The 25,965-nt window shown below is 44.1% G+C and overlaps 1 protein-coding gene across 1 annotated transcript; it reads left to right on the forward strand.

Moving 5' to 3' along the window:
- The first annotated feature begins 44 nt into the window (after window positions 1-44).
- On the forward strand, window positions 45-25,965 carry LOC126259448 (cytochrome c oxidase subunit 7A, mitochondrial-like). Its single transcript, XM_049956267.1, has 3 exons — window positions 45-187; window positions 267-404; window positions 25,432-25,965. The coding sequence occupies exons 1-3, from the start codon at window positions 173-175 to the stop codon at window positions 25,567-25,569; spliced, it is 291 nt and encodes a 96-aa protein (XP_049812224.1). The 5' UTR covers window positions 45-172; the 3' UTR covers window positions 25,570-25,965.

Consider the following 25,965-nt stretch of genomic DNA (forward strand, 5'->3'; position numbering starts at 1 on the left):
GGAAAGAAGATACATGCACCTCGTTATACGTTTCTAATATCTTTGCTCTTGATAAGCCAAGGGAGCAAAAAAAAAAAAAAAAAAAAAAAAAAAGGATTTAGCTGATAATCTGCAGAATAAAGCTGCTGAGTGTCCGTTCGGTGTGGGTTGTTGCGCTTAAATAACGGAGACAATGAATTCGGCTAAGGTATATAACTTATGTTTTCAAATATTCGTTGAGTGAAAATTGTGATATACAATTTTATTGGCAAATTTGTTTCTCTCAGAGGGCGGTTCAGCTGCTGCAGCTAAGTTCACGGCAATTATCGACATCACAGCTGACGAGGAAAGCCACAACCGGCGCTCCGTTAGATAATGTGCATCCAGGATACAAAAAGCTGAAGGCGAAACAGGAAAAATTTCAGGTAAGATAGTAGGAAATAGACATAAAGGAGAAGGCTATTTGCTTTAGCGCTGCCTTTTGGTCGGTAATAATTGTGCCATGTGACTTTTGTTAAAAGTGTTGCCGTTTTTTAAATCACTGGTGGCTACCCGCATCTCTACAATGATTTGACACACAACATCGGCTAAATTACGTGTTTTCTATTGGCTCGAGCCAAACATCGACGAAGTCGGCAACAAATGTAACATTAAGAAGACTTGCATATTGAGGTGATCCCAACACTTTGCAAAAGGATGTGACACTGTTTGCCATGTAGCGGCTTCATTACAAAGTTTAGTTGAGTGTCCTATTAAGTGTCAGCCCGAAGGTATAACTTTGCCTTTCCTGTACATAATTGAGGCTGGCCATTGACATTACCAACGATTGGTTGTTATTCAGTAGAATGCTGTCATCATTCCAGCAAGTAATTACGGTAGTATATTTTTTTTTTTCCTTCACCCAGTTTACATAGAACACCGCATATAGAATTTCCCTGTTGAGTATGATGATGTGCAGATACATTGGTGTATTTAACTAACTTGCAGGATCTCATGTCTTTGTTGGCTGATTTTTGGCCTGGTGGAAAAATATGAAACTATTCAAAGGATCAGATAACCAGGCTCAAATGAAATTTCGGTTCTATAACAAATGCTCTGCAAGACTGGCCCATCATTTTTCATATTTGTCAATAATCCCACACGCTGCGATCAGTCTTAAGAGACTGGAGAAGAGCTCGGTCCACTATTCTTCATAAGGAAAGTAAAGTAACAAATGCACAGAATTACTGGCGACTATGCTTAATGTCACTCTGTTGAGTGGATCTTTCTCCATATCATACTCAGTTGTCTCATCTACACTTTTGTTGTATACAAAATGCTCAGTCGTAGGATCATATCCACTTGCTCTTCATGTCTACCTATTGTTCTGAAAGCTATATTCTCCTAATCAGTTGAAATACCTTTTTCAGAGAACATAAGTCTACAAACTTATCTATTTCCTTTACCACTCAGGTGAAGGATAAAGTAAATATATTGTCTGCTGCAGTGGATTCAGAAAACTTGTGTGGAAATGAAGTACTAGTATGAGGAAGATTGCTGATGATGTACTGGAAGACTTACGTATTCTCAAATTGCTCTTTTCTATGCTAAAGACATGCAGCCTGAATATGAATTCTGACAAAATTTCAGAGGTTTTTCAACCATATTTTCTGAAAATTTTGGTATAAGGGATCTGTGATACCCATTGATTGACATCACAGAGCAGTTGTATTTTGTTTAATTCTGTACCCCATTTTGTTTGTATCTCTCTTACACTGAAAATGTGTGAAAGGCAATGCAAATGTGGATCCATCCCCTCACAGTACATGCTGCTGACAACAGTAAAGGCACCTTACTCTTTTGAGCTTTCTGCTCTGTCTTGACTTTGGTTTTAGTTTCACAGAATGCGATGGAAGACTGGCACAACAATGCAAATCTCTGTCGTTGCATTAGGCCTACTCTGTTTGTATAATAAGTTTTTGTAATTACAGTCAGTCTACCTCCCTTCCCCCCCCCCCCCCCACCCCACCGCCCCCCAAGTTCCTTTCCTTATATGATCATTGTAGACCGCAGGCCTCTTATGCTAAAATAAATCCTTAGGGGGGGGGGGGGGGGGGCAGGAACAGTACACCATGAAGGAATTACCCGAATAGTACAGACATTGGTAAATGTGATGTACATTTACGGTTAATATTTTTTTTTCCCCCCTTGGAAAATATCCCTAAAAAAAACCTCCAAAATTTCAGTGGCATTGGGGTTCACGCTGTGTGCCCTCAACAGCCAGTGACATGATGACATGAATGGCTAAAGGGACAAAAAATGAGCAGTAATTTGTTTGACATATATTGTTCTACACTTTCCATCTCAAGTAAAATATTCAGTTCAGTTGCATTCTCTCTAGGGTATGGTTAGTTCAACCTCCCATCCCCACTGCCTTAGGAGCCCCCCCCCCCCCCCCCCTGCAGCTCCGGGAGTTCGAATAGGCCTGAGGTATTCCTGCCTGTCGTAAGAGACGACTAAAACGAGTCTCAAACCTTTCGGCCCTTAATGTGATGGTCCTCTGTCGGGTTTGACCTCCATATCTCTAAATTATTCCAAAGAGCGAGCCAATTGGGGAAGGGCGCCTTACTTGGTGCATTGTGTCCATCGTGCATTGAGATCTTTCGCCAGCTTATTCGTCATTGCATTGCAGTCCTGCCCGCTCTCCATCCCTTGGGCGTGGATACGTTTCTGTGTGCACTTTCCACCATGTAATGTGCAGTGCCACTTTCTACACAGGCGATGACCATGGACTCCTTGTCACCTAATATCCTGCACGTTAGCCAGTCCGTTGTGGTGGGGCCGCCATGTACGCTGTTGGTTGTAGCCCCCTGACAACACAGGGATCGCTCTGCTGATGCCTGCACCGTTAACTCCCCACACATGCCATGGAGTAGATGCCCATCTCCCTGAGGCATCGGGACTCCCAGGCGGCTCTTGCTGAGGCTAGGTGGCGCCCGTTGAGAGGCCCCCTGGTCGGAGTGGGTGGCATCAGGGTGGATGACATGCCACGAAATGTAGTACGTCATCTCTTGCTGGTGGTCCACCGCCAGCAGTCTCTAAGCGAGCAAAGTCTAACTTCAATGCTAAGAAATATGACACCAAATCATTCCCCTCCCTGGCCACACCATGCCAGGATGGCAGTGAAGCTTATTCACCCCGGCACCTTGTATGTACAAGAGTTGATGGAATCTTTCATGTCCATGAAGCCTCAGTCTTTTGTGGAGCATTTGGAGGACAAATTTGGGGAGGTGGAGGGCTTCTCCAAAATGCGCTCTGGGTCGGTCTTGATAAAAACAGCATCCTCTGCCAAGTCCCGGGCATTACTCGCTTGTGAAAAGTTGGGGGATGTTTCTGTTACCATCACACCCCATGAAAGCTTAAATATGGTCCCAGGGTATTATATTTCATAGGGATCTTCTTTTGCAGTCTGATGATGAGCTGCGCACAAGTTTAGAGCAGCGTGGTGTTAATTTCGTCCAGCGAGTCCATTGGGGTCCGAGGGATAATCAGGTTGCCACCAGTGCCTTCATCTTGGCCTTAGAGGGTGACACATTGCCAGAGAAGGTCAAGCTGATTGTCTACCGCTGTGATGTCAAGCCATATATCCCTCCCCCAATGCGGTGCTTTAAGTGCTGGAAGTTCGGCCATATGTCTTCCCACTGTACTTGCAGCGTCACATATCGAGATTGTGGATGTCCATCTTATCCCAGTACTCCGTGTGCCCTCTCTCACATCTGTGTCAACTGCGGAGAGCATCATTCAACTTGCTCGCCAGACTGTAGTATTTTAAAGAAAGAGAAGAAAATAATGGAAATTAAGACCCTGGACAGACTGACCTACACTGAGGCTAAGAGAAAATTTGAGCGCCTACATCCTGTGGCTATGACCTAATATGCCGCCACTACAAGAACAGTTGTCGCCCCGTCAGTTCCTCGCTTTACTGTCGCCTCACAGAATCAGAAGTCTCTAGCTGCCGCCTTGGTGGGGGGGGGCAGCTAGAGCTACTTCAGGAGCAACACCCCCCCCCCCTCCAACCATGGGGGGTATCAGTCCCCACATCTGAGCTGGAGAAGTGTAAGTCTTCTTCAGCTCCTCTCGCTTGGAAGGGGTCCCTTGGGTCACTCCATTCCCAGGTTTCTGTTAGTGGGAAAGATGACACCCACCAGTGGCTGCAGAGCCCAAAAGAAGCTGGTCGTAGAGCTTCATGTTCATCCTGAGTCAGACTGAATCAGTGAAGTCCTCCCAGCCAGGGAAACCCAAGGAACAGTGAGAGAAATCCAAAAAGAAGGTCCCCAAGACCAAGGGAATTGCGGTGGCGCACACACACCACCGCTACCTACAGGCTCTGTGTGTGCATATGAGATGGATATTCTGGTGTCCACTGAGGACCTACATCTCATCCGACCCTCCGACACAATGGATATAGACTGCTCAGGCAAAAATTCGGTGGCAGCAGGTGACCCTGAGGCGTAAACTACCTCACTGAATGTTCCATGCCTTCTCAGTCTCACAATGACGTCATCTTTGCAGCAGTTTCTTCCACCGCCTGGCTGAGGTACGGCAACTGTTAAGCCTTACACCTTCTTTCTGCATTGCCCTCCAGGAAACCTGGTTCCCAGCAATGCGGACCCCTGCCCTCCGCGGCTATAAAGGATGCTACAGGAACCGTAGCAACTATAATAGTCAGGTGGAGTTTGCATTTATGCCCTAAACTCAGTCTGTAGTGAAACTGTGCCCCTTCAAACTCCCTTGACGCTGTGGCTGTCAGAATAAGGACGACACAGGAAATAACTGCCTGCAATGTATATCTTCCTACAGATGGTGCAGTGTCCCTGAATGTATTAACTGCACTGTCTGAGAATGTATTAACTGCACTGTCTGATCAACTCTCTAAACCTTTCCTACTTTTGGGAGATTTTAACTCTACAACCCCTAGTGGGGAGGTACCGTGCTTAGTAGAGGTGGGTACTTTGCGAACGAATGGGTGCAAAGGAACGGTTCAACAAGATGAACGAAAGGACCGAGGAACGAATTCCAAGGAACGATCGGTTCATAGTTCACTTCGGTCACAGCGGTCTACTTATAGTTCCCGGGAACGAGGAACGATTGGTTCATAGTTCACTTCGGTTGCGGCGGTCACTTTGGCAGTTCTCGTTCCAGCCTCGGTCGCGTGCTCGTCGCAGTCTCGGTCTCCCTCGGCCGCACTCGCCGTTCTTCGCATAACCCCCTGTCTCAGTTCCACTGCCGACTGCTCCTAGTTAGTTCCGTATCCAGTTGTTCGTTTCGTTCACTGCGCTCGCCCATTTTACATGTGTTCCAAACTGTTCTTGCACTTGGGTCTGGCTATTCCGCGTCCACAACCAGTAATCAAAAAGTATTTTACAGTTACGTAAATTACATAAAAATTATGTTGTATGTAATAGGTACGTCCTTTCAGGTAACAAAAGGGCATATCAGCTCACTTCATTATATCGATGAACAGCAGAAGACTTACTTATAACAAGTTTTTTTTTTTTGTTATTTTTATATTTTTTAGTTTCATAGACTTGATTTAGCAACTAACTTTCAATAATTTGCTTAATTTTTGGTGTAAGAAAATTCATATAAAACGATTTTCTTGTATCTTTCATATAAAAAACATTACATTTAGGAAGGCTCTAATTATTTTTAAGTTTGGTTGTTTCCAATTTGCATTACCTGCTAGTCGGTTCCTTTGGAGGGGGAGGGGGCGGAGGGGACGAAAGAAAAAGGTGGATTGTGGGTCATTTTGGCTCAGTAGGAGAAGCGGTGCCTCTCCATTTGAAAAGACATAGATTGTCATAAAATCGTATTTACTTATTATCTCATTATTGCTGCATTAACTTTAATAATTCAACATAAAAACCTAATTTTTTACTAAGCATGTGACGCAAGTATGATGAGAAAACCACTTTTTATTTTATGCTTCCATGAAGTCTACTTCGCTTACGAACACAGAGACAACGTGAAGTATATATAGGGTGTAAACGATTATTGTTTACAACGTAGCATAGCTATGTAGTGGAAGTCGAAACGAAGAATTTTATACAAGACACTTGTGGTCTATTAAGTTAGGAAACAGCCACCAACAGGTTTACAAGACTACATGTACTATAGCCCATGCGCGTCGCGTGAGATTTTCATGTTCTCTTCTCCAGCTGTCTACACATTATCATCGATTGTTTTGCAATTGTTGCTTGCATTAGCTTGTTATTTCTTCACTGCCTAATTATTACATGTTTGTCTGTTTGTTGTATCTGCTTGTAACAGGCAACACATCGTCCGTAATTGGCGAACAGTCTGTACTCGGGGCCGGTTTTGCGTGCGCCACCCTATATTATTTCCCTGCGATCAGCCACACAATGCTACAGTTGGCTAAACTAGAGGTTCTGCAGAATCACAGAAATCACTTCTAAAAGTGTGTAAGAATTCTGTAATGAATAAAAACTCTATACTCCAGAGGGAGGCAAGTGCCCCCTCTTGGTGCCCTCCATCCTTCAGTCACCTACAATACTAGTTTTCAGTTTTTCATAAGAACCATATACCAAGCACAAATGAATGGTGAATGAGTAAAAATGAACGGTTCCCAAAAAAGAACGATCAGCAGTGAACTAGTTCCCAAGGATGAAAGAGTTTGCCCATCTCTTAGTGCTTAGGCAGAGATGTTGAAACTTTACTGTCGCAGTTCGACCTCTGAGTCTTAAACACTGAGGCCCCCACACATTTCAGTGTGGCTCATGATAGTTACTCGGCCATTGATTTATCAATTTTCAGCCCAGGAGTTCTCCCATCTATCCACTGGAGAGCACATGATGACCTGTGTGGTTGTGACCACTTCTCCATCTTCCTGTCACTGCCCCAGCATCAGGTCCACGGACGCCTACCCAGATGGGCTTTAAACAAGGTGGACTGGGAAACCTTTACCTCTGCTGTCACTGCTGAATCTCCCCCCACATGGTCACATCAGTGTGATGGTTGAGCAGGTGACTGCAGCAATTGTTTCTTTAGGGTGCCCCCGGTGGTTCCTTGGTGGTCGTTGAAAGTCAGTGAAGCAATTAAGGAGAGTCAGCGAGTGGTATAAGCGGCACCCTTCCCTGGACCACCTCATAGCCTTTAAATGTCTCCATTCCCACTTTTGCCAACTTATCAGATGACTGAAGCAGAAGTGTTGGGTGATAAATGTCTCAACCATTGGGTGTCATACATCACCTTCCCAAGTCTGGGCAAAGATCATACATGTTTTCGGTTAGCAGACCCCAACAGGTGTTCCCGGTGTTAACATAAATGGCGACACACTCGCGATTTCCGAGCACTTTGCTGTGCGTCAGAGAATTACCCCCCAGCCTTTCGCATTCTCAAACGGCGGATGGAAGGGGAAGTCCTTTCATTCACTACACACCACAGTGAATCCTATAACACCCCATTTACAGAGTGGGAGCTCCTCAGTGCTCTTACACATTGCCCTGATACAGCTCCTCGGCCAGATTGGATCCACAGTCACATGATTAAACATCTCTCATCTGACTACAAGCGACATCTCATCATCTTCAACCGGATCTGGTGCGACGGCATCTCTCCATCACAGTGGCGGGAGAGCACCATCATTCCAGTGCTCAAACCCAGTACAAAAACCTCCTTGATGTGGGCAGCTATCGGCCCATCAGCCTCACCAACATTGTTTGTAAGCTGCTGGAATGCATGGTGTGTCGGCAGTTGGGTTGGCTCCTGGAGTCATGAGGCCTACTGGCTCCATGTCAGGGCGGCTTCCGCCAGGGTCACTCTACCACTGATCATGTTGTGTCCCTAGAGTCTGCCATCCAAACAGCCTTTTCCAGATGCCAACACCTGGTTGCCATCTTTTTTGATTTACGAAAAGCGTATGACATCACTTTACGACATCACTTTACGACATCGTATCCTTGCCACATGATAAGAGTGGGGTCTCAGAGGCCCGCTCCCGATTTTGATCCAAAATTTCCTGCCGCTTTGTATTTTCCTTGTCCAAGCTGGTGCCTCCCATAGTTCCCCCATATCCAGGAGAATGGGGTCCCACAGGGCTCTGTAATGAGTCTGAATGGCTGTTGATGGTCTAGCAGCAGCTGTAGGGCCGTCCGTCTCACGTTCTCTGTATGCAGACGACTTCTGCATTTCGTACTGCTCCACCAGCACTGGTGTCGCTGAGTGGCGCCTTCAGGGAGCCATCCGCAAGGCACAGTTGTGGGCTCTAGCCCATGGTTTCCAGTTTTCATCCGCAAAGTCATGTGTTATGCACATCTGTCAGTGTCGCACTGTTCATCCAGAACCAGAACTTTACCTTAAGGACAATCCACTCACTGTAGTGGAGACATGTCGATTCTTAGGACTGGTTTTTGACGCCCAATTGGCTTGGCCTCCTCACATACGTCAGCTTAAATGGAAGTGCTGGCAGCACCTCAATGCCCTCTGCTGCCTGAGCAACACCAACTGAGGTGCAGAACGCTCTATGTTGCTGCAACTCTACAGGGTCCTGTTCAGTCCCGCCTTAACTATGGGAGTCTGGTTTATGGTTCGGTGGCACCCTTAGCATTGCGTTTACTCGACTCGGTGCACCAAGGTGGTGTTCGCCTAGTGACAGGAGAGCTTAGGACAAGTCCCTCCATTGCAGGTTAGGCATGTACAACTGCTGAACTGCTGGCCAGTTATGTTGCACAGGTTCGTAGTTCTCCTGCGCATCCGAATCACCGTCTCCTTTTCCCACCCATGGCAGTTTATCTCGTGCATCAGCGGCCCAGGCCAGGGCTTCCAATTGCAGTTTGCGTCCGATCCCTTCTTCCCGAACTGGAGTCCTTGCCTTTATCACCTATACTTGTGGTCCATTCATGTACACCTCCATGCTGTACACCTAGGCTCTGCATTGGCCACGCTTGGGTGACACACAGCTACCTCCTGCGCTGTGATGACCCACCTCAGTGCCGGTGCGGCGCCGGGCTGACAGTGGCCCATATCTTAGTGAGCTGTCCTTCTTTGGCGGCCCTGCGATGGACTCTTCAGTTGCCGGACTCATGCCATTAATTTTAGTTGACAACGCCTCATCGGCTAATTTAGTTTTACGTTTTATACGTGATGGTGGGTTTTATCATTTTATATAAGTTGTAGAGCATGTCCTTTGTCCCTTCGTGTTCTCCACTCTAATGCTTTTAGGGTGGATGTTTTAATGTGTCGCAGAGTGGCTGGCTTTTCCTTTTTATTCTCGTGGCTAGCCAGCCAGTCAGTCATATGCTCTCTTGTTTTTACCCCCTTCTACCAGTTTCTTGCTTCTCTCTGTGGTTTTCTTTTCCTGTTTTGTCTATGGTAGTGTTGGTGTTGTGTCTAGACCATACAGCCCAGACACAATGCTGTAGCCGATAGGGCACGCAAGGCTAACGCAGACAGGCGTGAAGTCTGGAACATGAGACTTATAAATGCACTAAAGAAAAATACGTAGCCTTTTTAATACTTAACTTTATTCTCTTGTTGGAATACATCTCTCCTGCATACTCGTAAGCTATTGGCACTGATACAAATGGCGCCTTGCTAGGTGGTCGCCATTTAACTTAGCAGAGGGCTATTCTACTGTCTATCTCTCGGCAAATGAGAGCAAGGCTTAGCACGTCCAATCGCTAGCTATGTTGTCCGTACAACTGGGGACGAGGTCTCCTCAGTCTCTCGAGACCTGCCTTGTGGTGGCGCTAGGTTTGCGATCCCACAGTGGCGACACGCGGGTCCGACATGTACTACAGGACCGCGGCCGATTTAAGTTACCACCTAGCAAGTGTGGTGTCTAGAGGTGACACCACAGTTGGTTGTCGTCCTGTTATTCTTCTGATTCTTCTATTCTCCTATTATTGTGCTATATGTCTCCTTTCTTTTTGTCTTTCCCTTGTGTAATTATTTTACCGGGAACAACGGACCGATGACCTCGCAGTTTGGTCCCTTCCCCTCCCTCTTTTAAACAAACCAACCTACCAGCCTTGGGAGGGTTTTAACTATGAGCCAATCGCAAATTCCATCTCACAAGTCCAATAACAATACCTCCTTTTAGCATTTGAATATCCATCTTTAGCAAGTACTTTCCCATCTGTATCCACATAGTGAGGCAAATCAAGCCTCAAAAGGCACATCAGCCAGGTTAATTCTCAGAAGAGCAAATGGGATGCTGTGGGGTCAATTGACTGCCATCAACACACAGAAAGTCTTCAGGACTTGGTGGATCGCACTGAAAGCTTGTTCTAAAACAATATTGAAATGTCTGTACCCCACAGTCCCCACATCAGTTGTCCTGCCCCATTGTCTATATTTTTCCCTGCTGCTCCACACCTGGACGGTAGCCTCTACCCAGGTTCCAGACACTAGTGATGATGGCAGCTGGCATTGTCTTAGATTCCCCTCCTCCAGTTACCTTGTGGGTGAAATAACATGTCTTGACCTTCACCAAAGTATCACCACCTGGTAGAGCAAGTTCCCAAAAAATTGTTAACTTCAATCGTTATCTAACTGCACGATTGCAATACTGAAAAAGATTACCCAAAGCAAAATTAAAATCTGAAGCAGGTAATGAAGTTCGTTCGTTTTATATCGCCTTGTCTCTGTAGAGCTGTACCATAGTAGCAAGAAGAGGATGTTGTTTGGTGGCCGGTATCATCCTTCTAAAACACAAATTGCACACATTAACTGGGTTTTTTATCCATAAGAATGGATAGTTATTCAACTCAAGAAATTAGTCATGGTACAAGTTGTTCTGAATATTCCACGTTAGCCTCACTGCTGGTGAAGTACAAAGTCTGCTATGTTCACGATTGTGGTTGCTATGTGCTGCCTGTCTCTGAGTTAGCTGTGGAGTTAAATGGTACTGTGATTACCGCTGGGCTGCAACTGATGACACTGGTACTTGCTTGGCACAACATACTCGCTCTGCGGTCCACAGCGACAATCTAAATAGTGGCGGCAGAGTTGGCATTATCAGGGAGTTTCTTGGGAGTCTGTTGTTGGCCTCTGTCGTTTCACAACCTCTTTGCCGCATGGTCGGCTGGTGCCAGCTTATACCAGCATGTCGTCCCCCCCCTCCCTGCTGCCTCTGGATTGTGGGGTCTCGGGTTCGATTCCCATCCAGCAGGTTGGGGTGTGTTGTGTGTGTGTGTGTGTGTGTGTGTGTGTGTGTGTGTGTGTGTGTTCTCGTCATTTCATCATTGTCATCATCCTCATCATTCGTGGCAGTGGCTGGATTGGACTGCGAAAAAATTTTGCAGTTGAGCGCCCCACAAACCAATCATCATCATCCCCATCCCCCGCCCTTCCAAAATGCCGCACCATGGTCATGTAATGAGGCTGCGAATGACAATGGGGAGGCCGACAGGATGCTGGACTTAGAGATGGGTCAGGAGTCACGACTGTGAAGGATGGTGTACTCCCAACCATATCCCGCCATCTAGCTTGCGAGGCAACAGAAACATCGTCCGGGAAACTGCTGTGCCAGGGTAAATGTCCAGGCCTGAGGCTATGTACTGGGACTATGATGGCGATGACAGGTCCAGGTCCATGCTGTCAGTGAGTGGGGATGTCAGGGCCAAGTCCACATCGTCCGTCCGCTCCTCCACTGTGCCCTGGTGGCACCAGCGGGCGGCTGGGAAGTCCGTGTGGTCCCACTGGTGAAGGTCCGTCTCGTGGATGGGAGTGATAGGAAGTGAGAAAGAGTTGCAGCGCTAGTTCCTAAGTGTGGGTGGTGTAAAGCTTGCCCATCTGTTGCTTGAAAGTGCGTACGAAGCATTCTGCTTCTCTGTTGGACTGCGAGTGAAACAGAGCACTTGTTACATGACGAATGTCATTGTGTTCCCAAAACTGATCAGTCATGTGAAGTGAACTATGGTCCATTGTCCGACACAATTACTTCTGGCAAACCTTTGATGCAAAATATGGAGGAAAACGCTTGAATGGTGCTACATGATGTGCTGTTTATAGGCACCCCAAATGGGAACCTGCTAAAAGAGTCTACCACTATGAGCCAAAGAGTGTTCCAAAATGGTCCTGCAAAGTCAGTGTACACTCATTGCTATGACGATTAAGTCTTGGGCCAAGCTGCGAATGTCCGTTGCAGAGCAGATTGTTCTCAGCACATGCGCGACAGTGTGACATCGTCTGTTCAAAGTGGGCGTCCATGCCCTGCCAAGTAAAATGCCGTTGTGATAACTGTTAATGCGTCCAAATCCCCAATGTTCCTGGTGGAGCAGTCGGAACACGTCCTTTAGCAACATTTTTGGAATAAGCACATGGGATTTTCCATTGTCATTTTGAACTAGAATCGCACCCTGTTGAACTGAAAGGCTATGAAGATGTGCAAAGTATCAGCGCTCAGTTGAGCTCTGTATACTATTCAATGAATGAGGCTAAGACATGCGATATAATGCAACAAAATCTTGAGATCTGGGTCTGCTTCCATGACCTGTGCTATTTTTCTGTAATGCAAGGGAAAAGTTTCCAGTAATTCAGAGTCCTGCCCATTGATTGGCAACAAGATGTGGCAGATGCCTCAAAATCAGGGTCTGGGCCAATCAAAAGATGAGATAGGCCGTCTGCAATGCCATGCTTTGCTGTAGATCTGTACACAATTTCATACTGATACTATGAAAGCAACAAAGTCCAGCATTGCAAATTTTCAGCTGTGCATGCAGGAACCAGCTTTGACAAATGAAACAAGGACTGCAAAGGCTTGGGATCTGTCGCTAAATAGAACTTGCAACCGTTAATAGTGATGGAATGTTGCCACACGATACACAGTAGCGAGAGCCTGTTTTTCTCTTTGAGAATAATTGCACTGAGTTTAACAAAATGGCTCTGAGCACTATGGGACTTAACTGCTGAGGTCATAAGTCCCCTAGAACTCAGAACTACTTAAACCTAACTATCCTAAGGACAACACACACATCCATGCCCGAGGCAGGATGCGAACCTGCGACCGTAGCAGTCGCGCGGTTCCAGACTGTAGCGCCAGAACCGCTCGGCCACCAGCGGCCGGCTGAGTTTAACAACTTTGAGGCAAAAGCAATAGGCCTGTCTTGTGTACCAATTCTGTGTGAAAGCACGACGACAATTCCGTAGGCAGAAGCATTGACTCGCAAAACTACTGGCTTGGCAGGGTGAAAATGCACTGAACACCTGTCACAAAGCAAAGCATCATTGAATTTCTGAAATGCATCATGACAGTCTTTAGTCCACACAAAAGGTGCATTTTTGCGACACAAGCGATGCAATGGAGGCGTGATCTGGGTGGCATTTGATATGAACCGAATGTAGTGCGTCATCTTGCCTAGTACTGACTGCAGTTCAGACACATTGCGAGGAACAGGCAGGTCACAGATTGCAAGCAAATGAGATTGGAGGAGGTGCACACCCTGACTGTTCATCACATGACCTAAGTTTGAAAAAAGTCAACTTTTCGAGATGACAGTTGAGCCCTGCTTCCGACAACACTTGAAACAGAGTTTGCAAATTGGCAACGTGTTCCTCTGGTGTACGACCTGAGACTACAATATTGTCAAGGTAGTTTGAACAAATGGCACTTCTGCAGTCAGCTGTACCAAGTAACATTGAAAAATGGCAGGTGTGGAAGCACTGCTGAAGGGCAAACACAAATACTTGAACAGTCCCAAGTGTGTATTTACAACAAATACTTTCTGTGATTCTTCATCCAGTGGAATTTGCAAATCTGTCTTAGAAAAGTAACATCCTCCACCAAGCCTGACCATGAGTGGCATGTGAAGCACACAGTGTAGCACAGTTCCCTTGCGTACTGTTAAATTACAATTAATGCAAAGTGTTAAACATTAGTGGGAAGAACTATGTAGAGAAGTGGTGGACAAGAAACTGTGTTCAGTGATAACACTCGCCCAGCTGTGGTGTGCCTCATGAGGACCACTAAAAGAAAGAAAGTAATTTAATAAAAACTTAAAATTATACTCTCCCTTATATTCTCGCCCTGCAAGAGAGCACACCAGGGCCCAGTAGTGCTGATGCACAGTGTTTGATAAGCCACATTTTTTACTTGCTGCATTTGTGTAAAAAAACTGATTAAGCCTATATTTTAGATGACAGACAGACAAATGTGAGAGTTTTCAAATTTTATGTAAAAAGCCAGTTGTCTTCATTTTTCTGCATTGGCTAGTTGGTTTCTTTTATCTTACCCTTTATATAGATACTTTCGTATTGTAACGCAAATGTATTTTAATCTGGCGAGTTACGATGTAAATGAATGAGAGAGGAAGATTGAGGGGGAGGGAGGGGGGGAGGTGTGACATGGTTGTGACATTTAGCTACGGTAAAATAGTATCAGTTTTGAAACTTTAAATATGTGTCTGCTTGTGTCTGTGTGTGTGTGTGTGTGTGTGTGTGTGTGTGTGTGTGTGTGTGTGTGTGTATATACCTGTCCTTTTTTCCCCCAAGGTAAGTCTTTCCGCTCCCGGGATTGGAATGACTTCTTACCCTCTCCCTTAAAACCCACATCCTTTCGTCTTTCCCTCTCCTTTCCTCTTTCCCGATGAAGCAACAGTTTGTTGCGAAAGCTGGAATTTCATGTGTATGTTTGTGTGGTTGTCGACCTGCCAGCACTTTCGTTCGGTAAGTCACATCATCTTGAGAGAGGGAGAGAGAGAGAGAGAGAGAGAGAGAGATTCCACGTGGGAAAAATATATCTAAAAACAAAGCTGATGAGACGTACCAAACAAAAGCGCTGGCAGGTCGATAGACATACAAACACACAAAATTCTAGCTTTCGCAACCAACGGTTGCTTCGTCGGGAAGGACGAAGGATGTGGGTTTTAAGGGAGAGGGTAAGGAGTCATTCCAATCCCGGGAGCGGAAAGACTTGCCTTAGGGGGGAAAATGGAAGTGTATACACTCGCGCACACACACACACACACACACACACACACACACACAAGCAGACATATTTAAAGACAAAGAGTTTGGGCAGAGATGTCAGTCGAGGCGGAAGTGCAGAGGCAAAGATGTTGTTGAATGACAGGTGAGGTATGAGTGGCGGCAACTTGAAATTGGCGGAGATTGAGGCCTGGTGGGTAACGGGAAGAGAGGATATATTGAAGAGCAAGTTCCCATATCCGAAGTTCGGATAGGTTGGTGTTGGTGGGAAGTATCCAGATAACCCGGACGGTGTAACACTGTGCCAAGATGTGCTGGCCGTGCACCAAGGCATGTTTAGCCACAGGGTGATCCTCATTACCAACAAACACTCTCTGCCTGTGTCCATTCATGCGAATGGACAGTTGGTTGCTGGTCATTCCCACATAGAATGCATCATCGTGTAGGCAGGTCAGTTGGTAAATCACGTGGGTGCTTTCACACGTGGCTCTGCCTTTGATTGTGTACACCTTCCGTGTTACAGGACTGGAGTAGGTGGTGGTGGGAGGGTGCATGGGACAGGTTTTACACCAGGGGCGGTTACAAGGATAGGAGCCAGAGGGTAGGGAAGGTGGTTTGGGGATTTCATAGGGATGAACTAACAGGTTACGAAGGTTAGGTGGACGGCGGAAAGACACTCTTGGTGGAGTGGGGAGGATTTCATGAAGGATGGATCTCATTTCAGGGCAGGATTTGAGGAAGTCGTATCCCTGCTGGAGAGCCACAGTCAGAGTCTGATCCAGTCCCGGAAAGTGTCCTGTCACTAGTGGGGCACTTTTGTGGTTCTTCTGTGGGAGGTTCTGGGTTTGAGGGGATGAGGAAGTGGCTCTGGTTATTTGCTTCTGTACCGGAGCAGATTTGTTTGCCACGAAGATCTAGGCTGTAGGGAAGGGACCGTTTGATGTGGAATGGGTGGCAGCTTTCATAATGGAGGTACTGTTGCTTGTTGGTGGGTTTGATGTGGACGGACGTGTGAAGCTGGCCATTGGATAGATGGAGGTCAACGTCAAGGAAAGTGGCGTGGGATTTGGAGTAGGACCAGGTGAATCTGATGGAACCAAAGGAGTTGAGGTTGGAGAGGAAATTCTGGAGTTCTTCTTCACTGTGAGTCCAGATCATGAAGATGTCATCAATAAATCTGTACCAAACTTTGGGTTGGCAGGCTTGGGTAACCAAGAAGGCTTCCTCTAAGCAACCCATGAATAGGTTGGCGTACGAGGGGGCCATCCTGGTGCCCATGGCTGTTCCCTTTAATTGTTGGTATGTCTGGCCTTCAAAAGAAGGGTCAGGATGAAGCTGGCTAAGGTAATGAGGAAAGAGGTTTTAGGTAGGGTGGCAGGTGATCGGCGTGAAAGGAAGTGCTCCATCGCAGCGAGGCCCTGGCCCTGGACGTCCATATGTGCAATCCTGTTGAATAAAGCCTGCTATAAAATAACAATTCAGTAAAGACAACATTGGAAAAAGAATGCAGCATCTGCATATAAAGTTCCAAGAACATTGCTGTTGCTCTTACGTATTCCATTTGATGGGGTCATCAGAAGAAAATGTTAACTCTCAATTTAACAATGATTAGTCTGATCACCTTATCTGTTGCATGTTCAAATGCTCAAAAAACTGATAACACTTAATTCCACATGTGTCATTAGAAAGAACAGTCTCCAAAACAAATTTATATATGATTATTTTATGTATGTCTTGTCTTTGAATTTAACCAAGCATATAATGTGCAACAACTTAAGGAACAGACTCATGTGGGTTAGCTCTTCCTTCTGCTGACCCCGTCATTTATAGTTGAAATGAAAATTGGATGAGTGATACTTGGAATTATTCTCACAGTTTAAATTTTAGTACTAACAGAAATTCAGTGTTCCAAATGCTCGTGTAGACACACAGGAGGCCGACTTGTGAAAGGAGAACAGTTTGTTCTCAAAAAGAACAAGTGTTATTAAACATTAACAAAATGTAATATCAATTTACATGCACTCCTTGTGATCAAATTATCTTGACACCAGATTCTGTGGAGCTGTAGATAATGTATATAAGCCAGACTTTGTGTTCATTAGAATGCTGTTACTGTGAATAGTAACACAGGTGCCAGCAACAAATAACTGGGATTGCAGATCATTAAGTCCTACTGCAAGAAACCACTTAGGGTTAAGATGCCATCAAAGTATTACCATGACTGCAAACATCTCTGGTGTGTGCTTAGCAGAGGTATGCATAGTCGAATGTCTGCAGATCCCCTGAGTTACCATTCATTACAAAGAATGATATATGGTCACTTTTCTAGAGCTATATATTTTGAGTAAAGCTTAAATTCCTGTTACTGCCATTTATGTTCTGGATTTAGTTGTTGTTGCCTGTGTGTGGAATGGAGGATTTGTTTCAACTGCAAAAGTATGCTGCAGTCTGATACATCATGTTCTAGCTCATTACCATGGTCCAGATGCGAGAATCAGAACCAGTAGTGACAGTACAAAAAGCAATGCTCATCTTATGGTATGGAAAGACTTGGTAAAATGTGTGGTTTGACCTGCCCTAGGTATCTGAGCTGTTGGAATTTTCAACATGACTTGCAGTTGTGTGATATGAATACCTAGGCTTATGCAGGCCCACAGTGTGATCCCTACAACACACTATAAAGTGCTCATTCTGCTTTTTAACATGCTAAGCATTTTGTGTTTTGATTTATTTCCTAACAATTTGAAATTTAATGTAATATGGTGGCTAAGCAGGGATGGCTAGAGGACAAATGTAAGGATGTAGAGGCATATATCACTAGGGGTAAGATAGATACTGCCTACAGGAAAATTAAAGAGACCTTTGGAGAAAAGAGAACCAATTGCATGAATATAAAGGGCTCAGATGGAAACCTAGTTCTAAGCAAAGAAGGGAAAGCAGAAAGGTGGAAGGAGTATATAGAGGGTCTATACAAGGGCGATGTACTTCAGGACAATATTATGGAAATGGCACAGGATGTAGATGAAGATGAAATGGGAGATACAATACTGCGTGAAGAGTTTGACAGAGCACTGAAAGACCTGAGTTGAAACAAGGCCCCGGGAGTAGACAACATTCCATTGGAACTACTGACTGCCTTGGGAGAGCCAGTCCTGACAAAACTCTGCCATCTGGTGAGCAAGATGTATGAGACAGGCGAAATACCCTCAGACTTCAAGAAGAATATAATAATTCCAATCCCAAAGAAAGCAGGTGTTGACAGATGTGAAAATTGCCGAACTATCAGTTTAATAAGCCTTGGCTGCAAAATACTAACACGAATTCTTTACTGACGAATGGGAAAACTGGTAGAAGCTGACCTTGGGGAAGATCAGTTTGGATTCCGTAGAAATATTGGAACATGTGGGGCAATACTGACCCTACAACTTATCTTAGAAGATAGATTAAGGAAAGGCAAACCTACGTTTCTAGTGTTTGGAGACTTAGAGAAAGCTTTTGACAATGTTGACTGGAATACCCTCTTTCGAATTCTGAAGGTGGAAGGGGTCAAATACAGGGAGCGAAAAGCTATTTACAATTTGTACAGAAAGCCGATGACAATTCTAAGAGTCGAGGGGCACGAAAGGGAAGCAGTGGTTGGGAAGGGAGTGAGACAGGGTTGTAGCCTCTCCCTGATGTTATTCAATCTGTATATTGAGCAAGCAGTAAAGGAAACAAAAGAAAAATTTAAAAATTTGAAGTACGAATTAAAATCCATGGAGAAGAAATAAAAACTTTGAGGTTTGCCGATGACATTGTAATTCTGTCAGAGACAGCAAATGACTTGGAAGATCAGTTGAACAGAATGGACAGTGTCTTGAAAGGAGGATAGTAGATGAACATCAACAAAAGCAAAACGAGAATAATGGAATGTAGTTGAATTATGTCGGGTGATGCTGATGGAATTAGATTATGAAATGAGACACTTAAAGTAGTAAAGGAGTTTCGTTATTTGGGGAGCAAAATAACTGATGACTGGCAATGGCAAGAAAGTGTTTCTGAAGAAGAGAAATTTGTTAACATCGAGTATAGATCTAAGTGTCAGGAAGTCGTTTCTGAAAGTATTTGTATGGAGTGTAGCCATGTATGGAAGTGAAACATGGACGAGAAGAGAATAGAAGCTTTCGAAATGTGGTGCTACAGAAGAATGCTGAAGATTAGATGGGTAGATCACATAACTAATGAGGAGGTATTGAATAGAACTGGGGAGTAGAGAAATTTGTGACGCAACTTGATTAGAAGAAGGGATCAGTTGGTAGGACATGTTCTGAGGCATCAAGGGATCACCATTTTAGTATTGGAGGGTAAAATCGTAGAGGGAGACCAAGAGATGAATACACTAAACAGATTCAGAAGGATGTAGGTTGCAGTAGGTACTGAGAGATGAAGAAGTTTGCACAGGATACAGTAGCATGGAGAGTTGCATCAAACCAGTCTCTGGACTGAAGAGCACAACAACAACATGACACCATTAGTAATTTGATTTGAAGAGTTTGTTTGGGGAAACTAAAATTTATTTTCTCTCTCTCTCTCTCTCTCTCTCTCTCTCTCTCTCTCTCTCTGTGTGTGTGTGTGTGTGTGTGTGTGTGTGTGTGTGTGTGTGTGTGTTTTAAATCTTAAAACTTCAGAAAGGTAGAGCAACATTTGAAAATGTGAAACAATAAATGTTTTTTGCCAACTAACGTGTTCAATAAATGGGTTTTTACATAAGAATAATTGCCACTGGCTGAACTCTTGCATGCATGCAAAATAATTGTATACCTTGGGGGCATAACTGTACACAGTTGGTTGAGTATGCTCTTTACTAGGACTCATTGGACCCAAGTGCCTACTATACCACATGAGCCGTTTGGATCCTCCCGTCCAGCACCATTTTCCCAGAACTCCAGAGGTGGAAGTTTCTTCTCCAGCATATTGCATTCCACCAGCTTCCTATGCTTAATCTCTGTTAACCCCCCATTTCCTACCCTTACATATTTCTTCATTGGTAGTACTTCCTTAATTACCGAACTTCCATCAGCTTATTTGTTATTTTCCTGCTTTATTTCCATCTTTACCGTAACCTATTCTGTCACCTCCCTCATTATCTTCGTCTTGACTGGGGCTCACTATGGGGGGGGGGGGGGGTTGTCCCTTTTAACTTACGGTTGCAGAGACATCTCCTCCTTCCACCCTCCCAATCATATCCCTCTTTTCTCAGCGAGATAGGAACTAACATTTCTGGAAGCTAGGGATAGTCCTTGCCCTTTAAATGTGTCAATCATCAGTAATGGAATTTTAATAGTTTTACAAGTCTAATCATTAACACACTAGTTGACACCTCAGAAATTGCACTTATTATTGGAGCATCAAAATCTCTCAATGGATACTTCCTTTTACAACAAAAAACATCTGAAGCTAAACTAGTCTTTCTTTCTGGTTCTCAGTGTGGCTCCCCACATTAGGGGGTTGAAGTCATAATAATAGGGGAACCACTAATTTAGCGAGAGATTCAGAATAGTGAAGGATTTGAACTCCAAATGTTGCCTTAGGAGTTGCTGAAATTGTCAGTATAGAATCTAGGTCATGAACTGGTGTTTAAAATCCATAAAATATTAGACATGCTATCAGAGCTTAGAACAATTTGATCATTACATCTAAAGGCAGCTTATGTCCGTTTCATTCCTGAAGAAAAGTAAATAGTTACTGCCACACTTGTAGAATTGGCTGGCACACAACTCATTATCTAGTTCATCTCAAAAATATTAAATGGGAGGCAATAAAGCTTTGATAGGAGACCAGTCTAGCAAATACATCTGATTTTTCCTTCAGCCACAAATTCCCCTCACTTGATTGGCAGATACAGTTAATATGAAATTACAGACTTTTGTTATCTGGGGAGCTTGTAAATTAAAATTATAGTCATAAACACCCACATTCAGTTTGCTGCCAATCAAAACGCAGACCATCACTCCTCCTCCACTACGTCCACTACAGCCCACCATTTGTCAGACATCTGAGGTCCACACTCAACAGAGTGACACGAAATGAGTCTGAAGAAGTGTGTGTGGACTTGGAAGTGTTACTTGCCGTTCAGGCAAATGACATTTCACTCCTCGTGTAGTACAAAGAAGGATGATTGTGACAGAATAACATATAGTGTGAGTGGGTGTTTGTTTTTGTATGTGCAGACGTTAAAGAGTAGGTGTGGAGTATGAGAAGATGGCAAGGTGTGATGACAAACTGCTTCACCTGCTGTGGGCAGAGGCTTTTTCCTTTTCTTGTTGTGGCTTGGCAGTGGTTTGACCATTAGAGAGCAACCACAATCTCCAACAGTAAAACAAGACTAGATGGTTTTGTGGAAGATGAAATATATTGTAATCTTGAATGTCATGTTGAGCCATAGAGGTGCATGTAGTATCAAAGGTGAATTCTACTTTAATTCAGATGTCACTGTAATGATTTGTACACCCATTCAAGCAAATATATATTTGTAAAAGGAAAGTAGTGTACATGCTTTCATGCTAGATGAGTAGAAGTTATGAAGAAGTTGGCCTTTCTTTGCCTTCACACGTGATTTCAGAGGCAGTGATTAGCAGGACCTCTACTTCAAGAGAATCAACTAAGGTGACTGGATTAAAAGAAAAAACGTAAATATATCTGATGTTACGTTGGTTGATAAATCTCATGAAGTGTTCTGGCTCAACTTCAGCTAGCCTACAAGGAATGAGCCAGCAGCTACATTTGTCAGGTGTCTCTGGGGTCCACACTCAACAGAGAGATAGTGACAGAAGAAGACTGTAATAAAGTGTGTGTGAACTTACGAGTAATTACACTTGGATATGTAGTTCGTATGATTACAGTCTGTTCACTGTAGTGTCTGGAAGGTTTTAGATGCTTGGTGTTTGTCAAAGAAGCAGTGGAGAATGTGAAAAGTTTCCGAGTGGAAACAGGCGTACATGTGGAGAGTAAGGCAGAATATTGGTGGAGGCTAATATAGGTTCGTTTCAGTAATAGAGACTGATACGTACTGATATCAAACATCAAAAGTGTATGTATGAAACTCAACATTGTGTAGAAGTGAAATATGAGCCATGGAAAGCTCAATAACTACTGTACTGTAACAGAATGATGTCAGTTTTGACTGAAAGTAAAAGACGCAATACTAGATCAGTGAAGAAATTTATGGGGAAACTTTATGATATTTAAAAGTCCTGCAGAGATAATGGATATTTGGTGCAGTATGCATGCTTGGTGAAAAATTAGGATGATATAAGAAGAATTGGATATCAAGAGGCTCTTAAAATACCTGGTGTCCGAGTAGATAAGTCAGGAATATGCCTTGAGATATGATAGTGCTTTTCATTGGCACGTAAAATTGAAAGATTGATTTCTGAAAAATTCTATACAACCAAGTCAGTAATTATTACCCAACTCCGAAACAAGGCGTATAGCATGTCTTCAAAATTGATGTAATATGAGGTACACATCCTTTAAGATAGTATCATTCATTCATTAGTTTAATTTTAACAGTTTAGATACTACATGTAAAGCTCTGAATAAGAGCACCCAAAATTGCTAAAGAACATGCATGAGATGTGCAGAAATCCTACTAACATTTGCTAGTGAGTAGAATGTAGATGATTGAGTTTGAAGGCCCCTTGTTATCAGGATGTGTTGTATGCATGTAAAATGAGTTATTGTGTTCGAGGAGTTTCTAAACAAGGGGATCATACTTAAACATATTACCAATTTGGCCCTAATTTCATGGTATAAGCAGGATGTGGCTGTAAATGAAAATGACAGAAGTGGGAACTCCAGATGGCCAAGGGTTAAAAAAAGGCATTTTTGTGAACCATTTATGTTAGCATAATTTCTAAACTCTATTTTACTTCACTTACACAGCAAAAAATTGAAGTAATACTCAATATTAGCTATTTGTTAATATTTTCATTAAAGGCAAGAAAATGAAAGGCAAATACACTCCTGGAAATTGAAATAAGAACACCGTGAATTCATTGTCCCAGGAAGGGGAAACTTTATTGGCACATTCCTGGGGTCAGATACATCACATGATCACACTGACAGAACCACAGGCACATAGACACAGGCAACAGAGCATGCACAATGTCGGCACTAGTACAGTGTATATCCACCTTTCGCAGCAATGCAGGCTGCTATTCTCCCATGGAGACGATCGTAGAGATGCTGGCTGTAGTCCTGTGGAACGGCTTGCCATGCCATTTCCACCTGTCGCCTCAGTTGGACCAGCGTTCGTGCTGGACGTGCAGACCGCGTGAGGCGACGCTTCATCCAGTCCCAAAAATGCTCAATGGGGGACAGATCCGGAGATCTTGCTGGCCAGGGTAGTTGACTTACACCTTCTAGAGCACGTTGGGTGGCACGGGATACATGCGGACGTGCATTGTCCTGTTGGAACAGCAAGTTCCCTTGCCAGTCTAGGAATGGTAGAACGATGGGTTCGATGACGGTTTGGATGTACCGTGCACTATTCAGTGTCCCCTCGACGATCACCAGTGGTGTACGGCCAGTGTAGGAGATCGCTCCCCACACCATGATGCCGGGTGTTGGCCCTGTGTGCCTCGGTCGTATGCAGTCCTGATTGTGGCGCTCACCTGCACGGCGCCAAACACGCATACGACCATCATTGGCACCAAGGCAGAAGCGACTCTCATCGCTGAAGACGACACGTCTCCATTCGTCCCTCCATTCACGCCTGTCGCGACACCACTGGAGGCGGGCTGCACGATGTTGGGGCGTGAGCGGAAGACGGCCTAACGGTGTGCGGGACCGTAGCCCAGCTTCATGGAGACGGTTGCGAATGGTCCTCGCCGATACCCCAGGAGCAACAGTGTCCCTAATTTGCTGGGAAGTGGCGGTGCGGTCCCCTACGGCACTGCGTAGGATCCTACGGTCTTGGCGTGCATCCGTGCGTCGCTGCGGTCCGGTCCCGTCCCAAGTCGACGGGCACGTGCACCTTCCGCCGACCACTGGCGACAACATCGATGTACTGTGGAGACCTCACGCCCCACGTGCTGAGCAATTCGGCGGTACGTCCACCCGGCCTCCCGCATGCCCACTATACGCCCTCGCTCAAAGTCCGTCAACTGCACATACGGTTCACGTCCACGCTGTCGCGGCATGCTACCAGTGTTAAAGACTGCGATGGAGCTCCGTATGCCACGGCAAACTGGCTGACACTGACGGCGGCGGTGCACAAATGCTGTGCAGCTAGCGCCATTCGACGGCCAACACCGCGGTTCCTGGTGTGTCCGCTGTGCCGTGCGTGTGATCATTGCTTGTACAGCCCTCTCGCAGTGTCCGGAGCAAGTATGGTGGGTCTGACACACCGGTGTCAGTGTGTTTTTTTTTCCATTTCCAGGAGTGTAAATATCTGAGAAATGATTTTACACAATACAGTCCACAAGGACTCTGCAAAAAACTTTGCAAGAAAAGATTATAATTAAAGTGTACAATCCCTTCCTGAAAACATATTTGCAATCATACACTTTCCTACGCCTTTCCTTTTCATGGCTTTTATGAAAATATCAATAAATGCAGTGTCATCCCCCCACCCAAAAAAAAAAAAACCTTGACCTTCTGGAGCTTCCATTTCTGTCACTTTCATTTCTGGCCAAGACCCAAGACCTGCACATAACATGAACATGGATTAAATCGGCAATGATGAGTGGTTGCAGTTCCTTTGAAAGTAGCGAAGGTTAACTCTTAACTGTGAAATCTACTGTAGCATATTGCTCATTATTCTTAACCATAACAGCATGAATTGCCATGCTTCTCACTGAAGAAATACCTGTCATCAACTTAAATTTCTTTGTTGTCTACCTAGTGATCTACTCAATAGACATAACCAAGCTGGAAATCACTTTTTGTTTTCCAAGGAGAACATCCTCATAAAAGTTTTGTGTATAGTTTCTTGTACATAATAAAAAAAATTATAAATTGTGTTTGGAATCAATTGCCGTGAAATGCATTAATGATGTTGTGTATGTTTGACACAATAATAATAAAGTTACCAGAAAAATTGTCCCACTAGTGTTGTTTATATGGCCGTAATCTCTCAGTATCTAGCATAGCATGGTACTGTTGCTTCCAATTTCAGAACAAGAGAGCAAGTAAATAAATATGGTAGTCCTTGCTTCCAGTTCATACAATTCATAAAAATGCCACCTTATCTAGACATTGTCTTCAGACACTGTCATAAGTTAAGATTATTTGGTATGTTTTTTAGTTTCCTTGTACTTGCCAGTAATGTTCAGTTGAACCCACCTGCCCACAGTAATCCACAAATAGAACATTGTAGATAGTGTCTTAGCAACATGTGTAATGAAACTATTGAGTGCAAGTACTGGGAATATTTGCACAAAATAAAGATAAGAAAAACATGAAAAAGTATGAAGAGTAAGATTTGCATAGCATGTGGTTGGATAAAATAAAGTAAACACTCTCTTCTTTGGTTTCTTTTTCCAGGTTAATGATGGCCTTCCCGTTTTTCTCAAAGGTGGAATTGTGGACAAAGTACTGTACCATACAACAGTGGGACTTTGTGCTGTGGGACTTGGCATGACCTTCAAATTTTATTATGATATGGCAGTGCCTAGAAAGTAGATGTATTAGTTCTTTGTGTAAATGGGAGAGGTAGTTAGTGCAGGCAGATTCTCATTTCTGTGAGTTATTTCAGGTGACTGTATAAATCTGTAAATTGCATTTAATAAATACTGAGAAGTACTTAGTGTTTACAGTGAATTGTTACAAAGATTATTAACATTGTTTATTTTCTGTTTATTCCTAATTTGAATGTCATATCTTAAATAAATCTCATTGCTTGTTAAAAGTGCATTAATGTGATTGTTTCTGTTAACTGGCAACTGAGATGCAGACTTGGAACTTCACATCGGTCCAGCGTACAGTTTTAAATCTGTATGACTGTAATGACTTAATATGTTTCTGCTTTATGTATATGTAACAATTGAGTAAAGAGAAGAAACATTATCTGAGATAAAA

This window comes from Schistocerca nitens, chromosome 5, assembly GCF_023898315.1.
Source record: "Schistocerca nitens isolate TAMUIC-IGC-003100 chromosome 5, iqSchNite1.1, whole genome shotgun sequence".
NCBI lineage: Eukaryota > Metazoa > Arthropoda > Insecta > Orthoptera > Acrididae > Schistocerca > Schistocerca nitens.

Bases quoted from the DNA above. Each gene is read 5' to 3' on its own strand.
- LOC126259448 (XM_049956267.1), top strand. The intron at 405-25,431 runs GTAAGATAGTAG...TTCTTTTTCCAG, and splicing joins CGAAACAGGAAAAATTTCAG to GTTAATGATGGCCTTCCCGT.